The 18,366-nt window shown below is 55.1% G+C and overlaps 1 protein-coding gene across 3 annotated transcripts; it reads right to left on the bottom strand.

The window, feature by feature from the left end:
- Positions 1-43: 43 nt before the first annotated feature.
- On the bottom strand, positions 44-18,260 carry LOC105472362 (sterile alpha motif domain containing 14). 3 transcript variants are annotated; one of them, XM_011725528.3, is made up of 10 exons: positions 17,543-17,682; positions 13,598-13,652; positions 6,866-7,032; positions 6,124-6,412; positions 4,716-4,803; positions 4,543-4,617; positions 4,278-4,437; positions 2,899-3,018; positions 2,636-2,791; positions 44-1,755 (listed from the first exon to the last, which is right to left on the bottom strand). In XM_011725528.3, the coding sequence occupies exons 2-10, from the start codon at positions 13,638-13,640 to the stop codon at positions 1,600-1,602; spliced, it is 1,254 nt and encodes a 417-aa protein (XP_011723830.1). In that variant the 5' UTR covers positions 13,641-13,652; positions 17,543-17,682; the 3' UTR covers positions 44-1,599. The 3 variants fall into 3 exon arrangements, with proteins under 3 accessions (XP_011723830.1, XP_011723831.1, XP_011723832.2); XM_011725529.3 differs by lacking the exon at positions 17,543-17,682 and adding an exon at positions 13,772-14,362; XM_011725530.3 differs by lacking the exon at positions 13,598-13,652 and having other exon boundaries at positions 17,543-18,260.
- Between the last annotated feature and the right edge of the window lie 106 nt (positions 18,261-18,366).

Here is an 18,366-nt window from a genome sequence, read left to right as displayed (position 1 = left end):
AGAATCTGGCCAACCCAACAGCTGGAGCAGACAGAAATTCTGGTCACTGGCACATCATAAGTGTTTATTGAAATAAATTGAGAACTGCCTCCCCTTCGCATGCAGGTGGGCACCCACTGTAGCTACTGATGGCTTTAAGGACGTGGGTGCATTCCAACCTCCCATGGCCCTGCCACCAGGCCCAGATGGTGCCAGTGTCCTCATATCTGTTTCCCTCCGAAGCCCCTCTCCCAGCACAGATAGCAGAGGGGGGATAAGGACTGAGTCCCAGGTACAGGGTGCTGGCTGTAAGCCACAGCCTCTGGGCAGGAATGAGGGAGCCAGCATGCATTGGTGCCATCCGTTGCTCTGGGCAGATGGGAGGAACTGGAGGGGTTTCCAAGCAGGAGCCCCCCGGCCCCATCGGTAACTGACTAGTGTCCTGGAAGCGGGGCTAGCTGCTGACCAGCGCCACACATGGATACTTCCTCTAAGGACATTTCCTAAAAAGGACACATGCTGTCCCGAGGCTGCTGGTAGACTCCACCTCCATCCAGGGAGCTGGCCCCAGCCCTCAGTGTGGCCCAGCGAAGCAGAGCTTGCACCGCCTGCCAGTTCTGAGCCCACTGATTCCCTGACAATGCCTGGGGCAGATGGAGTGCTGAGGAACCTTTCCAATCTCGCAGCTGCCAGGGACCCCCAGGTTTTGCCCCTCTGCCTGGCTGGGGTGACAGCTGACCAGGTCAGCAGCTCCTAGGCTTTGGCTGGTGGAAGTGGTGTCCTCTGTCCCTATCAGCTCCTGTTTGCTCAGCTCCCAAAGAGGGCTCAGGTGCCCTCTGAGGAAGCAGCAGAAAGTGAAGGGAGTCCTGGCTTGGAGAATGGGTCAAAGACCAGGTTTTGAATGGGCCCTGAGAGGCAGACCTGTGTGGATGTCATCTCGCCCCCTGGAACCCACAGGACAGAGGAGGGGAGTGGGAGAAGGGGGTGTTCATCTTCCCCTCTTGAGTCCTGGCAAAGACCGCACTCGCCCCAGGCTGCTTTCTCTGCTCTCCTGTTGAGGAGTTTGGCTGGGAGTCTACCCTGAGTGCAACTTGCTGCAGCGGCCACTGGCCTCTCAGGGGAGCAGGACAGAGCTCTACCACCACACAGCCCCCTGGGAGAGTGGAGAGGAGCAGCTCCCACACCTACTTCTGCTGAAATGCCCAGCCCAGCTCTGAGCCCTGGGGCCCAGCCTCAGGGCCTCTGGCAGGCAAGCAGGCAGGCAGGCCTCCTAGCTCCCCTCTACCCCAGCAGCACGGTGGCCTGAGGGCAGTGGGACAGCCTGACCCAGGCTCCCAGACTTGCCTCGGCCCTGGCCTCTCTGCCCTCTCCCCTTCATCTGCTCCTCCCCCAGGAATTCTGTGCCAAACAAGTCCTCAAAATAGGATTTATTACTAGGCCCTCTCCCTAGGGTCTCCCTTTCTGGGGGCTCTGGGTCTAGACCAAGTGACAGGGTAAGAGAGGGCATATCCGCCCTTGATCGTGGGACCAGGCTAGCCCAAGCGCGGCGCCCAGGCCCAGCCTCCCTGGTGAGGCCTGTGCCCGCTGAGCCAGCGGCCGCCAGCGCCTGTGCACCCTCCCCTAGCTCTTCTTGGCCTCCTGCTCTCGGCGCCGGAGCTTCTCCCGCTGCCGTGCAGCCTTCTCCTGGGCCTTGCGCTCCTTCTCGGCCGCCGCTGCCAGCTCCTTCAACTTGCGCTTCACCAGTGCCCGGTCATGCGAGTTGCTGAGCCCCAGGCTCTGGGGAGGAGTCCAGGGTGAGGGAGAGAGTCCCAGAACCTTCCCAGTCCTGGCCCCCCACGCCCAGGCTCCTTTTGCCCCAAGTGTACTCTGGAACTCCGAATCCTCCCTGGAATGGAGCCTCCGCCTCCTACACCGTGACCTGCCCGTGGATCAGAACCCCCAGAGCAAGAATTTGGAATGAGTGTGGTTGGGAGAGATGAGGGTTGAGGGTATTAGGCGCTTCCTCCTCCTCCCCTACCATACCTCCACTCAGGATTTCAGCCTTGGCCTGGCCCTGCCCAACCTCCTGAGGCCCAGAGATGGGGAGTCACTTGCCAAAGGTCACACAGTTAGTCAGTGCCCAAGGACCCTCCTCACTTCCAGAGACTTCCTGGGGGCTCTTTTCACCATCCCTGCCCCCAAGCAATTCAGCAGAGAGCAGGAGACAGGCTGGGAACCTCCCAGCTTAGAGGTCAGAGACCACCCACCCCCTCCCTACATCCTCCCTCTGCCCACCATTACCACCAGCCTCTGAGACAGAATCAGACCAAGCTGACCAGGGGGAGACATGTGGCTTCCCATGACACCAGGAAACTCATATGCATCAAGGGTCATCCTAGAGGGCAAGGTCAGCCTGGAGACCAGGACTGGAGCTTGAAGGTCACACTGAAGTCATGGACTAGAGTTTCAAGTCAAACTAGGGATTCATGCTACAACACAAAAGATTAGACCAAGGACCTTGCCTAGAGGTCAGAGGTCAGGGTAGTGGCCACAGATGGAGTGAAAAGGTCAGCCCAGGAGACTGGGCTGAGGGTCAAAGGTCAGGACAAGGACTTCCAATCCTTGAAAGTCACCTCAAGTAACTGGGCTGGGTCATGGCCCTTGCGCTCTGACCCACCTTTAGTTTGCTTCCATCCAACTGCAGCAGCTGTGGCCCGTCTACCTGCCGTGCAGCAAACTCGGCAGCATACTGTTCCAGGTTGAGGCTCTGCAGCCACTGGCCCACCTGCTGGCTGGTCCAATGGTGGACAGGGGGGAGGGGTTCATCCAGGAACTGGGCAGAGACCAAGGACAGTGAGGGGGAGGCTTGGCTTGTGACCTGAGCACCTTGCAGAGTCAGAGGTCAGGACTCTGTGGGTACCCTGGGCCAGCCTTGCTCACCTCATCTGAAGACTGAGACAGCGTGTGGTAGGGGTAAGAACATTTGACCTCCTGCCGGGGCCCACTGGGAATCTTGGGGCTGCTGCTGGGGGGTGTGGAGTCATCACTCAGGGTGGATTCCTAGACAGAAGAGGGTGCATGCCACTGAGGAGAGTTTACCCCCAACCCACCATCCCTATCTGGGTGGAGCCGAAGTCCTGGACTAGGCACCAGGAGTTGCTCAGTGCCCCTGTGCATGAGCCAGGAGCTGGGCCCGCACACAGGACATGATAACTCATGTCAGGCATCAGGACCTAAAGCTTCCAGGAGAGCAGGCAGCCATCTGGAGCACATGAGGTTAGAACCAAGCCAGGTTAGTAGGAATGGAGGCGGTCTCAGGCAAGGTGTCACTTCCTACAGGCAGCCCACCGGGATTCCCCCAGGCTGGGTCAGGCATCTCTGCTCTGTGCCTCCCGCTTAGGCTCTAGTACCCCAGCTAATAAGTGCCTGATTAGAGGTCTTTATCCTCACTGGACTGTGAGCTCTAGGAGGGCCTGGGTTTTATCTTGTTCATCATGGTGTCCCAGTGCCCAGCATAAGGGAAGGAAGAAAGAAAAGGAGGAAGGAAGGAAGTTCCAGGTTCGAAGGGATTCTTTTTCCCCCGAAATTCCCAGCTTCTGATTTTCTCCTCTGCCCAGCTGAACATAAGAAACAGAACCATAGAACAAATACTGGGCTGGGGGTCTTAGAGCTTGGCACCTACATCTGTGCCAGTCTGTGGGCAAGCCCCTTCTCTCTGGGCCTTCCTTTGCTCATCTGTACAATGGAGATGAGCGTGCCTTCCCTTCCCACTTCACTGAGCCTTTGTGAGAGTAAAGCAGAAACGCGTTTGGGGCTTTGTAAACTGTAGAGGGCGCTCTGAACATAAGCAGATGCTCATCATTGCTTCTTTTACTCGGTCTCACATCACATAGGGTTGTAAATTTTCAGACCACTAGGCTGGGGTCCTGTTCTTCTCTATATCCCCCAGGCCTCACGCTACCAAGCAGGTGGCCCAGCTCCTCACACAGGAGTGGGGTTAGAACTGAGCCGGGCAGAAGAGTTAGCAGGAATGAAGGAAGTCTCCAGCTGGGGGAACAGTAGGGAATCAGTGTTCAGTGATTTGCTGAATGCATGAACCAGTGACTGAATCAAGGAATGAACTCCTCAGGATATGAAAGAGTGGATGAGTGAATGAATGAATTCAGAGAATGCATGAAGTAACGCATCACTGCATGGCTCCATGGATGGACACATCGATTCCAGGAATGTCTGAATCCCAGCCTGAGCCAGGGTGAAGTATGCCCTCATGTCACCTGAGACTGGGGGCCAGTTTGGGGACAAGTAAGCTATGGACTTACCTGGGAAGCTGACTTCTTAGGGCTGAAGCCCTCGTGTTTAGGGGAGCAGGCAGGGGAGGTGGTGCTACCCGAGGATGCTGAGCCCTTGCCGCTGTCTGTGAACCAGGAAAAAGGCAGGAACGGGGAGACCCCTGACCTGCCGGACCCCTCCACTGACTCCCTGCAGAGAGAGTGTCCAGCATGGGTGTGGGTACAGAGAGGAGGACCAGGGCACACAGGGGGCCGGGGTGGGAGCTGTGGGTGGGCCGCCATGGGCACTTCTCACCTGCTGCCCATGGACAGGCGGTTGCTGCCTTTCTCCTTCCGGCTCTTGCCTGTGGATGCTCGGCGCAGGGTGACCCTGTGGGGAGGAAGCAGGAAGTGGAGCAGCGCTGCCCACTGTGCTACCCCTTACCCCAGCAGCTCCAAACCGTGTGATCTAGCCCTGCCTCCACTCACCCCAGGTCCAGGAACTTTCGGCGGGTCTTCTTATCCAGGCCGATGGTGGGGCTGGCGGGCTCGGGAGGACTGGCGTCATGGCTGTCATCTTTCCAGGGAGAGAAGGAAGGAAATTGCCTGTCTGCTGCCCTGCCTGCCTCCTTCAGCTGCTAGTGTGCGCTGATAGAAATTCTCTTGACTTGGAATTAGGCAGCCTGGCTCTGGTGACCTTCACTAGCTGGGTGTCCTAGGACAAGCCACTTTCTCTCTCTGAGTTTCCTCCATTTTAAATATGGGGATAATAACATCCACCTACTTCATGGGACCTAACAGGATGCTTATGACAGCCTTTTACAAGCTATAAAATGTTCCAAAAAGGTAGGAACCACTACTACTCAATTTTATCCTGGCCAACTTTTTTTTTTTTTTTTTTTTTTTTTTGAGACGGAGTTTTGCTCTTGTTGCCCAGGCTGGAGTGCAATGGTGTGATCTTGGCTCACTGTAATCTCCACCTCCTGGATCAAGCAATTCTCCTGCCTCAGCCTCCTGAGTAGCTGGGATTTAAGGTGCTCGCCACCACGCCCAGTTAATTTTTTGTATTTTTAGTTGAGACAGGGTTTCATCATGTTGTCCAGGCTGGTCTCAATCTCAAACTCCTGACCTCAGGTGATCCACCAGCCTCGGCCTCCCAAAGTGCTGGGATTACAAGCGTGAGCCACCACACCCGGCCTGTCCTGGCCATCTAAACAGCCTTCCGATCTTGGCTCAAATGTCATTTCCAGGATGTTTCCAGACAGGCCAGGCATCCTGGTGTATGCTCTCCTGCCACGCTGTCACACACATTTCCCAAATAGCACTTGTTATAGTTTGTAGCTAGACATTTAGTTAGGGGATGATTTGATTGGGTTTTTGTTTTGTTTTGTTTTTGAGGCAAGGAGTGATCATAGCTCACTGCAGCTCAGAACTCCCGGGTTCAAGCTATCCTCCCACCTCAGCCTCCCAAGTAGCTGGTTCTACAGGTGCACACCACGCGGGGCTAATTTTGTAATTTTTTTCTGGAGACGGTCTCGCTGTGTTGCCCAGGCTGGTCTCGAACTCCTGGGCTCAAGCGATCCTCCCATCTCAGCCTCCCAAGGTGCTGGGATTACAGGCGTGAGCCACCAGCCAGGCCTGACTCGATTGTTTCTCCACTAAACTACTATGATGATAAAGGCTGCATGTGTTTGCTCACCTGGCTGTCCCAGAGCCCACAGGGTCTGGCACTTAGTATGCGTTCGGTAAAGAATGGGCGAGCCGCGGCGTTCACTCTCCACCTCCCTCAGCCACTCTGCCCAGTTGCCCCTTCCGCGGCTGCGGAGCGCGCCGGGACCGGAAGGGCTGCTGCGCCCCGGAGCAACCAGCAGGCGGTGCAGCGCTGGCCGCCTCTCACCTTCGCTGTGCGGCTCTGCGCGCGGGTGGCGGCGCACGAAGCTGGGGGAGCTGTCGGGGGAGGGCGCGGAGCGCGGCGGAGAGCAGGAGGCGGCGGCCAGGCCCTCGTGCGAGGTAGCGTTGTGCAGGGGCCGGTAGCGCGTGAGCGGCGAAGGCGGCGGCTCGTCCTCGTCCAGGCTGCGCCGCAACCCCGGAGGATCCAGGCAGAAAGAGCCCCCGGCCGGGGACCCCGGGCCTGAGTGCAAAGGCGAGCGCAGCCGGTGCAGGGGGCTCCCGCAGCCGTCGGTCACCTGGTCGAGGAGGCAGGCGCTAACCGAGAACCCTCCGCCTCCCTTCCCGAAGGAGCTGGGAGACTTTCACCCTGTAAACTGCGGGCCCTGAGGGTCCTTCTGGGGCCTAGAGGGAGGGTTTCCTCATGGGGGGTGGCTGGAGAGTGAGAGGTGGGAAACAGGAGCTTTGAGTCACATAGGCTGGGGCTGAATTCCCCCTCCTTCACTTACAGTGACACTGCTACTGGACCTCTCAGGGCCTCAGTTTCCTCAGCTGTAAGATGGGGCTAATAATATCTTCTTTACAAATGATTAAGTGAGCCAGAAGTGAACTGCAGCTAACACTTGTTAGCATTACTAGGTCAGAAGTCTGGGGATGTGGTTTCCCTGGAAAAGCACTTTGGAGAGTATCCAGGGGTGGGAGGAGTGGGAGGGGTGGGAGGGTGTATGTGTGTTTTCCTAACTCGCCCCAACCTTGCCTCCGGGCCCGTCGGAGCCTTCACCATCCTCTGCGGAGCTGGCACTGTCTCGAAGCCTGGAGCGGGACGGCCGGTGTCTCCGGCCCTTGGCCAATAGTTGGGCCCGGGCCTTGTGTAAACTGCTGTCCAGTCTGGCCGTCTCTGGCACAGCCAAGTCCAGGTCTGCGAACCGGGGGAAGGGAGCAGAGACCAGACACATGAGAGGTGATGGCAAGCCCAGAGGCCCACCTCAGGGGCTACCTGCACCCACACCCCAGGCATTCAACCCGTGTTCTTGAGTGCTGGGAGTACAGACAGATGAAAAACAGGGTGTCTCCCCGTCTCAGGTGGGAGTGGGTGAGTGTTCAGGGGAAGCAGACATGCCAGCACTAAAATACAGCACGGTGTGATGAACCCTCACGTAGACACGGAGGAATGGCAGCCCTGTTTGGATACATCAGAGGAGGAAACACCAAAGCTGGGTTTTAAGGTCTGGGTAGGAGTTTGTGAGAGATGAGGTGGGAAAAACAGGTATATGCAATGCTAGGAAGTAGGGAAACAAGGGTGGTACCTCCAGGGACAGCTGGAGGGTAGCTTTGTGGAGAGAAAGGTTGGGTGATGAGGCTGGAGAGACGATGGAAATAATGGCTACCATTTAAGAAGCACTTACTACACATCAGACAGTGTACATACATCATCTCTCACTCAAACAACCTGGTGGGGTTGGGACAGTTACTGTGCACACTTTACAGCTGAACAAACTAAAACTTAAGTCACTTGACTAAAGCCACCAGCTAGCAATGGTCCAGGATTTGAGCCTGCCTAGTCTGGTTCTAGAGACTGGCCCTACTGGGGACACTGACTTGCTGTGCCATGACAGGGTCTCACTCAGAGATAGCACTGCTGAGCATCTAGAGGGCTTGTAGTTGGAGTGGAGCAAAGAGACACCCCCAGAATCCAGTGGCAGTGGCAGGAAGGAAAAAGTCCCATCGTCCCCTGAAATTTCTCTCCTGCCCTGGGTCTGTGACCCAGTGCTAGGTCTTGCACAAGGACACGGAGGAAGAGTAGGCAGACCCAATGGGTCCAGCATAAAAGTCCTTATTGCTCATAGCTCCGCTTGTCATGTGCTGTACCTCGGAATGAAGCCCTCATGCTGTACCAGTCCTGAACTTGGCACTGGGGTCTCCAAACAGAAAGAGTCTTCCCAGGCTTCAAGATGGGTCAAGACCTTTCCTCCCTACTCCACCCACCATGATCTCAGGGGGCTCTATTCCGTCACCCATACCCACCTGGCCTTGTCTGATCCTCTTTCCTGTCTGTAGACAACCCCTAAGCCACCCCAGTTGCTCTCCTGACTTAACTACCACCTATTTCTATTTCCAGCCTTGACCGCCTCCCCTGAATTCCAAGCATGGGCACTCAGGCACCTGCCAGGGAAGTTACCATGTCAAAAGGCCCAAGGCATCTCAAGCTCAACTCATCAAAATGAACCGATCATGTAACCTCAAACCAGCTTCTCCTCTCTTCCTTGACTCAGTAAAAAGCCCCCTTGTCCACCCAAGTCGCCCAAGTCAGACAGCCCTAAGCTACCCTTCTCTCTCAGCCCCAGACCCAGTTGGTAATTCATGTGTCTAACTGTCTAGTTGACACCTCCACTTTGATGTCCACCAGGGGTCTTCAGCCTACATGTGCTGCAACCTCCTGATCTCTACGCCCCAGAGCTGCTCCTCCCAGTCTTGGTGAACAGTAGCTCCATGCTTCTAGTTGCTCAGCTGAACCCCTGGAGTCATTCTTCACTGCTTTCCCTACCATCCTACAAACGGATTCATCCACAATTCCTATTAGCTCTACTTTCAAAAGATAGCTAGACATATTGAAATATTTATGGTGAAGGGATATGATGTTTTGGACTAGGTTCCATATAATCCAGGGCAATAGGGGGAGGGTGTGGATGGAATAGATATGAAACGAGACTGGCTGTGACTAGGTATTGTTGAGGCTGGGTGGTGAGTTCTTGAGTGCTTGATAGAGTACACTCTGCTGTAATCTCTAATTTTGAATCTGTGTGAGATTTTCCATAATAAATTATTGTTTGTGCAAATGTATACACATACTCCTATATATGTGTATATATGAAGAGAAAGGGAGAAGAGCAGAGGAAGGGAGAGGAGAGGAAAAAAAAGGAGGGAAGAGGATAGGAGGAAAGGGAGGGAAGTGAGAGGGAGAACTCACAGTCTCTTAGACCAGAGGGTCTAAACTGCCATCATCTTTTAGCCTGGATTATTACAAACAGCCTCCTAGCTGGTCTTCCTTCCACCTCCCTTTCCCATCTACAGTCTATTTTCAACACAGCAGCCAGAGTGATCCTGATCAAACATGTCAGTTTATATCACTCCCCTGCTCAGAACCCTCCAGTGACTTCTATCTCATGCAGATTAAGAGCCAAAGTTCTCCCAGTGGCCTTCCAGAGTCAGCCTATGCTCCCTTGCCTCTCTGAGCACTACTCCTGTCCCTCCACTCCAGCCACCCTGGCCACCTGGCTCGTCCTCACACAAGCCAGCCTGCACTGCAGGGCCTTTGCACCTCCTCTGCCCTTTTTCTGCAAGGCTCTTTCCACAGATTTGTGCACGGTTCTCTCCCTCACTTCCTTCAAGTCTTTACTTAAATGCTTTCTCTCACTGAGGCTTTCCGTGACCACCCAACTTATAATAGCCCCCCTACTCCAAAACCCCACTCCTTTTTTTCCTATATCATTTCTCATTCTCTGGCATGCTATATATTTTGCTTGTATCATTTAATGTCTCTCTCCACCCATTAGAATGTCAGCTCCATGAGGACAGGTTTCTGTTTTGTTCACTGCTCTACCACAGGCAGAGAACAGTGCCTGGCACACAGTAGGTGCTTAGCACACCCTTTTAATGAAAGAAAAAAGTTCTGTTGATTGGCCTCCTCACACCCATGGAACCTGGGCTCTCCTCTCCCTCTGGACTGAACTGCCTTAGCTCAGGCCTTCACCTGAGTAGAGGGGAAATTGCCCCCACCTGCCACCCCCTGCCACCCCAAAACATACGACTCTCCCTCCTTCGCTCCCTGCCTCCGGTCTGGCTCCTCCTTGTACCTTCCATGTGACTAGAAGAAACTTTCTGAAGCACATTTCTTTTTCCCTCCCCTCCCCTCCCCTCCCCTTCCCTTCTTCCTTTGACAGAATCTCACTCTGTCACCCAGGCTGGACTGTAGTGTCATGATCTTAGTTCACTGCAACCTCTACCTCCCAGGCTCAAGCGATTTTCCTGACTCAGCCTCCCGAGTAGCTGGGACTACAGGTGTGTGCCACCACGCCTGGCTAACTTTTGTATTTTTAGTAGAGGTGGGATTTCGCCACATTGGCCAGGCTGGTCCTGAACTCCTGGCCTCAAGTGATCTGCCCACCTTGGCCCCCCAAAGTGCTGAGATTACAGGTGTGAGCCACCACGCCAGGCCTGAAGCATATTTCTGACCATGTCCCATACTCTCCTGCTTTTGAAACTCTCGCAGAAGGGGTCCCAAAGCTAACTATATAAAGTCCATGCTACTCAGCCATCTATTCAAGGCCTGAGGGGCCCAGCTCACCCTTTCTGTGTTCCCCACAGATTGCTCCTCTTATATGACTATGGCTAAGAGCACTGGCCTTGGAGCCAGATGGCCAGGCTGAAGCCAGTTCTATCACTTGCCAGTTGGGTGACTCTGGGCAAGTTACTTCCTTTTAGGTGTTAGCTTTCTCATGTGTAAAATGGGATTATACTAGCACTATCTTCCTTATAGGGCGGTTGTGAGCATCAGATAAAATAATCCACATACAGTGCTTCGCCATAATGCTATGCTTAGTACGAGCTCAACAGGCGCTCGCTGGTGATGGCGTCTGTGGAATCAACTGAATTGCTTATACTGATACCTATATGTGTACCTGCCCCTGCTTCGCTTCCCACCTCCATCTCTGTGCTCCATCTCTCTCCAGCCCTTCTCTGTCTGGCTAATCAACTCTGACACAGCACCGTCTGGCAGCCGCACCACACTACCATATGGTCACGATATGGTCGGGATATGGTCGCCAATGACTGTCTCCTCATGCTGGCCTGCAACCTGCAGAGGGTGAAACCCTTCCCTGTCCACTGTGTATCGTGAGAGCCTGGTGCAGCTCCTGACAAGGAGCAGGTGCTCAGGAAGTGTTGAAGCAAAGTCACACTTCCATGGACCAGTGCATGCTTTGGCAAAGATGGACTCCAGACACACACGGGTGCTGATGAAGGTCACCTCCACGCCCATGCCCACATCCCATCACATCCACATTTCAATCCTCTGCCCAGCACTCCCCACCATCTAGTATGATCCTTGTTTATTTATGTGTGCTTTGATCATCTGTCCCCCTACTTGCCCCTGCAGGAAAATTTGAGCTCCATGAGGACAGCGATTTTGTCTGGCTTGTTTGTTGCTGTCTCCCCAGAGCCAAGGACAGAGCCTGATGCATATTAGGAGCTCTATAAATATTTGTCGAATGAAAAGACAGGGGGAGACTGGGAGGCTACTACCTTAAATGTGGCAGCCAGACTGAGGTTTTGCTATAAAGAGCTGAGGTTGTAGAAGGAATAAAAAGAGCTTTCTAAGGAGAGGGAATGGTGCAGCCTTGGGCTTGGAGCATCTGGGGAGCAGCGAGGGGGCCAGCACAGCCTGCAAGGGGACAGGAAGGGTCTGGGGGAGGGTGGACACCTCCAAGAGGAGATTGCAGTTGTCCAGGGGGCAACCTGCTGGTGTTTCCAGTCCCTGGGGCTGTACTGGCGGAGGGAGCCCTCTGTTCCCAGCCCCTGACAGAATCTCCAGGCACTGCCTGGAAGCAGCAGCAAGGATTGAAGGCTGAACCACAGAAAAATAAGAGCTAATCCTTATTGAGCTCTTACTGTGCTAGGCACTGTTCTAAGTGCTTTACAATTAACTCAATTACTAGCTCATTGGAGCCTCCCCGCAGCCCTACAAGGAAGGGACTCCAGGAATTCCCAGGGCAACCTTAATTTGCCCGAGGGCAGAAAGCTGGTGAGGAGCCCACCAGGGTTACAGACAGGCGGTCTAGCTCTGTTAGTAAGCATTAACACCCTCTCTGAAGCAGAGATGGGAAGGAATTTTGAGTCTAACCTCTCGTTGTATGGATGGGAAAACTGAGGCTCACGTAGGATAGGAGGACATGTTTGGCCGAGGGGACAGAGGGAGTTAAGGAGAGTGGCTCCCAGGCCAGTGGTCTGGCATCCTCTACCCTTCTGGCACCTAGCTGGTGCCTAACCAACTCAAAACAGGGAGAGGGGCCCCTTGCTCCTGACTCTGGGCCATATCAGCACCATGGCCATCTTACCTTGGAGGGGCTGGGGAGCCAGGGGACTCCTAAGGGGCTTGGTGGTTTTGAGGCAAGGTGGGGCCAGCCTGTCCTGGGTCCTCTGCTCTACGAGGCTCTCCCTCCAGCTTCTATCTCTTCCCTCTTCTCTGCTCCTACCCTCCTTCCCTATCCTCCTCCCCCATCTCTCTCCCTCTTCCTCCTCCTCCCAGCCCTGGGCAGTGGGAATTCATAAATATTTAATGGCCTTTCAGGTCAGGAAGCAGTGAGGACCCAGCTACCTCAGCAGTGAGGAAAACAGGCAGGGGTTGCATGTTAGAGGGTAGGAAGGTGGGGGAATAGGGGCAGAAAAGCCCAGGGAAGGGAGAGCTCATTTCTATCAGGCCTGGGCTTAAGTCTGGCCTGAGTAGGAAGGCAGTTCAAGGCTAGGGGAGCTGGAGGAGACTGGGATGGGAAGCAGCAGTTCCTGGCATGGCCAGGGGAGAGAGGGAAGAAGGGAGAGATGGGGAGAAGGAAAGCAGGGGAGGAGCTGGGGACCCTCTGGCATAAGAGCCCCTCGAGGAGCAGGCCACTCTCCCCCTCTCCCTTATTCCTCCAAGTTCCTTTGCTCAACGACTCCTCCTGACTCCTCCACCCGAATCCCGCTGGGAAACCGGCTTTCCGCCCCAGTGCATGCTGGGAACTCTGCCCAGCTGGGGTGGTCTCTTTCTCCAGTCCACACAAGAGAAGACTGCAGGGGGTAAATGATGGTACCGTGGTGTGTGCATGCACCCCAGTGTGTACTGAGGACGTGGGTGTGCAGGCCAGCATGAGGGGGCCAGCCTGGGGGTATTGAGGCTGTGTGTGTTATACATTTGATTTCAGCACACATACAAGCAGGGTGAGGTCCCTTGCACTTATTTATGTGACTTGGAAAACGTGTGTCATTTGGGCTGGAGTTTACAGGTGTATAAGATAGTCACTAAGAGCAGGAAGTCTGGCAGTTTGGGGTTCTATTCCCAGCCCTGCCACTAACTAGATATGTGATCTTGAAAGCAAGTGACTTCAGCCCTCTGTACCCTACACTCCTGGTCTGTAAACTGGGCTTACTTCTAAGCATTATTGTAAGGGTTAACGAATACATTGCATGTGAGATGGGGGTGCTTAACCTAGTATCTGGCATGAGATAAGCACTTAATAAATGGGGACACTTATTATACCTGGTGTGTCCACTAAGATAGCGGTGACAAAGGGTCAGGCCACAATACATACACACACACACACACACACACACACACACACACTCTGAAGTTAAAAAAGAAGCGCCCTATCCCCCTCAATGCCTGGTGGCCCAGGAAGGAAGTACTCTATGGCTGTGTCTATTGACTAGAGATAGAGCCACACAGAACTTACCAAAAACCTCATCCACGGGTTCTCGGAGCTTTGAAGAAGCCATGACTCAAGACAGCTGGGGAGGACAAGAGGGGAGAGAAAGAAAAAGAGAGCCTGGGTAAGAGATTCAGGCTGGCCGAGGCAGGAGAGATGTCGAAGGCTACCTGCTCCAGGCCTGTTGGCTCCTCCCCTTACCTTAGAACCCTTCTTTTAGCCCCTGGAAGAGAAGTCATTGGAATCATAACCCAGATCATGGGCGCTGGGGCAGGAGGTATAGTAGGAGGGTGGGGGCAGATGTAAATCCAAGGCACAGACACAAGCTGAGCCCTGTGTTCCTGGTGTCCTGGTCCACTGATTTGCTGTGTGCCTTCACGTGGGTCACTGAACTTCTCCCCTTCACTGTCTTGGGCCTTCGCATCATTAGCATCCCCTAAAAGCTTTCAGTCATCAACTGTCCAATCAAATCTGGGAGAAGTCATGGAGATTATTAAATCCAATCCTCTCATGTTACAAATGAAGAAACAGAAGGGGGAGTGACTGGCCCAAGATCACATAGCAAGTTAATGGCAAAATCAGGACCAGGACCCAGGTTCTCCCATCCGTCTACCCACCTCTGCACTCATCCACCTACTTGCTTACTCATCATCCATTCACTCACCCATCTATCTACCCATCCAACCATCCAACATCTGCTCCCATGCACCCAACATCTGCTGCCGTCTGTCCATCCACCTATCTTTGCATCCATAAATTCTCCATCTCTTTTTCAATCCTGCCTCCCTCTTCCCTACACCCCCATCACTGGTGCCCTCACCACCTGCCTTTCTGAACATGAGCTGTTCAGGAAGCTGGCACCATCAGCAGGGCCACTGTTCCAGACATAGTTCTCACAGTTCTTGACAGACTCACAGATGTAGGAGGGTATGAGGAGTACACACAGCACACAATGGACAGCCAAACCTCTATGATGCAACTATGTTCTGGGAAGAAGTGTGAATGGGTAGGGTTTTCTTTTTTTTTTTTTTTTTTTTTTTTTTGGTTCAAGGTTTTTTGGTGGGAAGCAAGAAGGGAGGGCAGATAGGGAAGGATATATGTAGCTGAAACCATTTGAATAGACTTTCAAGCAGATGTAGGATTCCAGTAGCCCTAGGGAGCCCACTGGTCAGGGAATACTGAATCGGGGGAGAGTGAGGAAGCTCAGGGGCCACTGATGGTTTAAGGCAAGGGGACGCTGCATGGCTGAGACTTGACCTCCAATTACGTCTAACACTCAGGTCCCCAGGAGAATGGCAAGACACTGAGCTAGATCATACATGTGTCAGATGTAGGAAGGCTAGGCCACACGCCTGCTGGGGTCTTTTCCAACTCTTCTTTTCCATTATTACATAGACATCATCTACCTTTACTGTGGCCAGCCTTGGGAATTTTTTTTTTCTTTTTTTTTAAGACATTGTCTTGCTCTGTCGCCCAGGCTGGGGTGTAGTGGTGCTATCTTGGCTTACTGCAAGCTCTGACTCCCGGGTTCATGCCATTCTCCTGCCTCAGCCTCCTGAGTAGCTGGGACTACAGGCGCCCACCACCATGCCTGGCTAATTTTTTTGTATTTTAGTAGAGACAGGGTTTCACCATGTTAGCCAGGATAGTCTCGATCTCCTGACCTCATGATCCGCCCGCCTTGGCCTCCCAAAGTGCTGGGATTACAGGTTTGAGCCACCGCGCCAGGCCCAGGAATTTTCATATCCCCACTTTACAGATACATATCCCCACTTTACAGATGTGAAAACTGAGAAACAGGAGATGAGAGGAAGAACTAAAGCCAGGCAAAGCTGATGCATGCTTATAATCCTAGCTACTCAGGAGGCTGAAGTGGGAGGATCACTTGAGCCCAGGAATTCTAGACCAGCCTGGGCAACATTGTGAAACCCTCATCCCAAAAATAAGTAAGTAGCCGGGTGTGGTGGCACATGCCTGTAATCCTAGCTACTAGGGAGACTGAGGCGGAGAATGGCATGAAGCCAGGAGGCGGAGGTTGCAGTGAGCCGAGATGGTGCCATTGCACTCCAGCCTGGGCAACAAGAGCGAAGCTCCATCTCAAAAAAAACAAAAAAAACAAAACCACCTCCAGATTCCATAAATGCCTGGGGCTGAAAGCAGAAAATGAGCTGTAGGAAGGGGTCATCAGGGAAGTAGACCCTCCAAGAACGCTCCTGCCATTCTTGAACTCCGGGGGCTACTAGCAAAGATCTAGAACATTTCTTCCTGTCCTGACAGGCCAGATGGGAAGGGAGGCTGACCCTAAGAATTAACCACATTTCCTCATTCAACCCACAAAGCCTTATCTGGCTAGGACCCAGCTGCCACCTCCTGCAGGAAGCTGTCCTAGGTAGCCTTCCCTCTCATTTGTCAGCATAATTTCTAAATCCACCCTTCTCCAACTACTGGGAAATGGGGAATTCTTCATACTTCATTGATTCCTTAAATAGGTCTTATCTCCCCCCCACCAATCAGATGGGTGCTCAGAGAAGAGAGGGTCAGACTAGTCCCGTCAGACTAGGGACTCTGAAGACAGGAACTGCCTCTCCCATCAGAATGGAGGCTCTCTGAGGGCAGTAGTGTTGTCTCCTCTCAGCCTCTGAGAATGAAGATCCTGTGTTCTTTATTCAAGAGCCCAGTCCAGGGTCGAGATCCTCTACTGGCTGGAGGCCTCCTCTTTCAGGCACCCTCTGGGCTGGATTGGGGTTTCCTGCTCAAAGTCACTCTCGGTCCAGCCTGATTCAGCACAACTGCTCTCTTTTCTTCCCTTCAACAACTAACTTCCTGGGGTGTGTGCGGGGACTCTCCCTACATTGTCTCCCGGGGGTCACCAGACCCCTCCCACCCAACCTTCTCCTTCCAAAACTGAGCCTAGAAAAATTAGACACCAAACCCCGCCCCCACTCTCATGCTCACACACACCCCGCACACTCACACACACATTCAACCAGGTAACTGCACAGGGGTGGGAATGAACCGGTTCCTCTGGATACCCTTCCCCCCAAGGCTTCCAATCCCGGAGAAGGAGCACCAATGACCTTTGACCCTTTTCTGAGAGAAAGGGAGGCAGGTGAGCTCACAGCCTCTTGGGACTCAGGGGAAGGAGAAAGAAAGAAAGGGCGCACAATTCCTGGGGAGGGAGCGGGAGCGGAAGGAAGTGAGGAGTAGGAAGAAGCAGAGACAGACACACAGACTGGCGGAGAGTCCACAGGGCTGCTGAGAAGAAAGAGATCACACCAAGAGTGGGGCCAGGGGGAGCGGCACTGGGGATAAGGGATTCCGCCGCCCTGAGTGACGCCCGAGGGTGGGAGAGAAGGGAGAAGCCCTTCGGGCAGGCGAGAGGAGAGGGCCCCTAAAGAGGAGAAAGCCACAGAGAGAAGTGCAACTGGGAGAGGCCGGGAAGAGGTGGATGGGAAAGGAGACTGGTGGTCGGGGAGGCAGTTGTGGAGCCGGAGAGGTGGTCCCGCCTTCCCATATCGCCGGCCGTCCACCGGCTTCAGGCTTGGGGTAGTCCTCAGGAGTCGGGGACCCCCTCAAAGCACTGTTGGAGATGGGGTGAGGTTGGGGATAGGGCACCTACTCCACTCCCAGAGCCCTTCTCCCCCGTCAGAGCCCGGTGGCTAGTTTCTCTCCAATCCATCAGCACAACTCCCCGCCGGGCAAGAAAGAGTTAAACCCTCTCCCCCTCCCCCCACACCAGCTTTTTATTAATTTCTCCGGGCGTCGGGCGGGAGGGAGGGGATTAGGGCCATAAATCCTATCTCCGCCCCCTCCCCTGACAGCCCGGCACCCCAGCCCCGTGCGGTCCCCCTAGGGATGGGGAAGAAAGGCCCTTGTCCCTTGGCCCTGCCCAACCCCACTCAGGGTCCCACCGCGGGCCCAAGTGGCCCCAGCCCCAGTTCCCGGTCCACCCTAGGGCGCCCGGCCCCTCACCTCCGGCATCGGTCATCTTCAGCGTCTGGCGCCCCTGGAACCCCTCAGGCCCATGGTGCTCGAGGCGGGGGCCGGGCAGGAGAGGGGTGGGGGGACCGTCACCCCGGCCGCGGGGGGCTCCGGGCGGGCTCGAGCCGCTCCATCCCGGGGGTGGGGGTGAGGTCGGCAGGAAGGGTCCCGGAGCCGGGGGTGAATGGAGGGCGGGGGATGTGGGGAGAGGGAGCAGTTTCGCTGGAAGCAGGAGGCGCGGGCGGGGCCGGACCAGGAGACCTGACGGGAGGATGCTCCGTGTGTGTGTGCGTGCGTGTGCGCGTGTGTGTGTGTGTGTGTGACAGAGAGAGAGAGAGAAGAGCGAAGAGCGAGCGCCACCTCCCTCCCCGCCCCCGCCGCCCGCCAGGCCTGGCCGGACGCGGGGCCCTCGCCTGGCAGGGCCGATTCGCGCCGCGTCGCGTCGGCCGGGGTCCGCGGGGGTCCCCGGGGAAGGGGCGTCGGGGGGCGGGGGGGCGTGTGGCGGGGAAGCCGGGAGCCCAGGAGACAAAGAGCGGGAGGGAGCGAGGGGGCGGGGGCGGGGGAGGGCGGCGGGGAGGAGGCGGCCGGGCCGGGGGAGCGGAGTTGCCGCTACTTCTCTGCCCGCGGGAGACGCGGCGCACCGGAGTCTGCGCGGGTGGGAGCGGCTGCGGGGCCGCCCCGCCACGGGACCCATTCCGCCTCCTCTGCTGGGTCTGTCAGGGCTCCCGATTCGTTCATTCATTCCACAAACGTCCGCCGAGCAGCCGGGGCGCCGAGGCTGGAGCGGACAGAGGTGAAGAGAACCCCTCGCCCTG

This window comes from Macaca nemestrina, chromosome 17 (genome assembly GCF_043159975.1).
Source record: "Macaca nemestrina isolate mMacNem1 chromosome 17, mMacNem.hap1, whole genome shotgun sequence".
NCBI lineage: Eukaryota > Metazoa > Chordata > Mammalia > Primates > Cercopithecidae > Macaca > Macaca nemestrina.
Note: the sequence above shows the minus strand (reverse complement) of the source record. Positions and strands in the feature narration are given on the sequence as shown.

Excerpts from the sequence above, each read along its gene's own strand:
- LOC105472362 (XM_011725530.3), bottom strand. The coding sequence starts at position 18,245 with ATGGGTCCCGTGGCGGGGCGGCCCCGCAGCCGCTCCCACCCGCGCAGA. Across the intron at positions 7,033-17,542 it reads GAAGATGACCGATGCCGGAG|ACCTGGACTTGGCTGTGCCA; the intron begins GTGAGGGGCCGG and ends CCCGGTTCGCAG. Across the intron at positions 1,756-2,635 it reads TGGATGGAAGCAAACTAAAG|AGCCTGGGGCTCAGCAACTC; the intron begins GTGGGTCAGAGC and ends ACTCCTCCCCAG.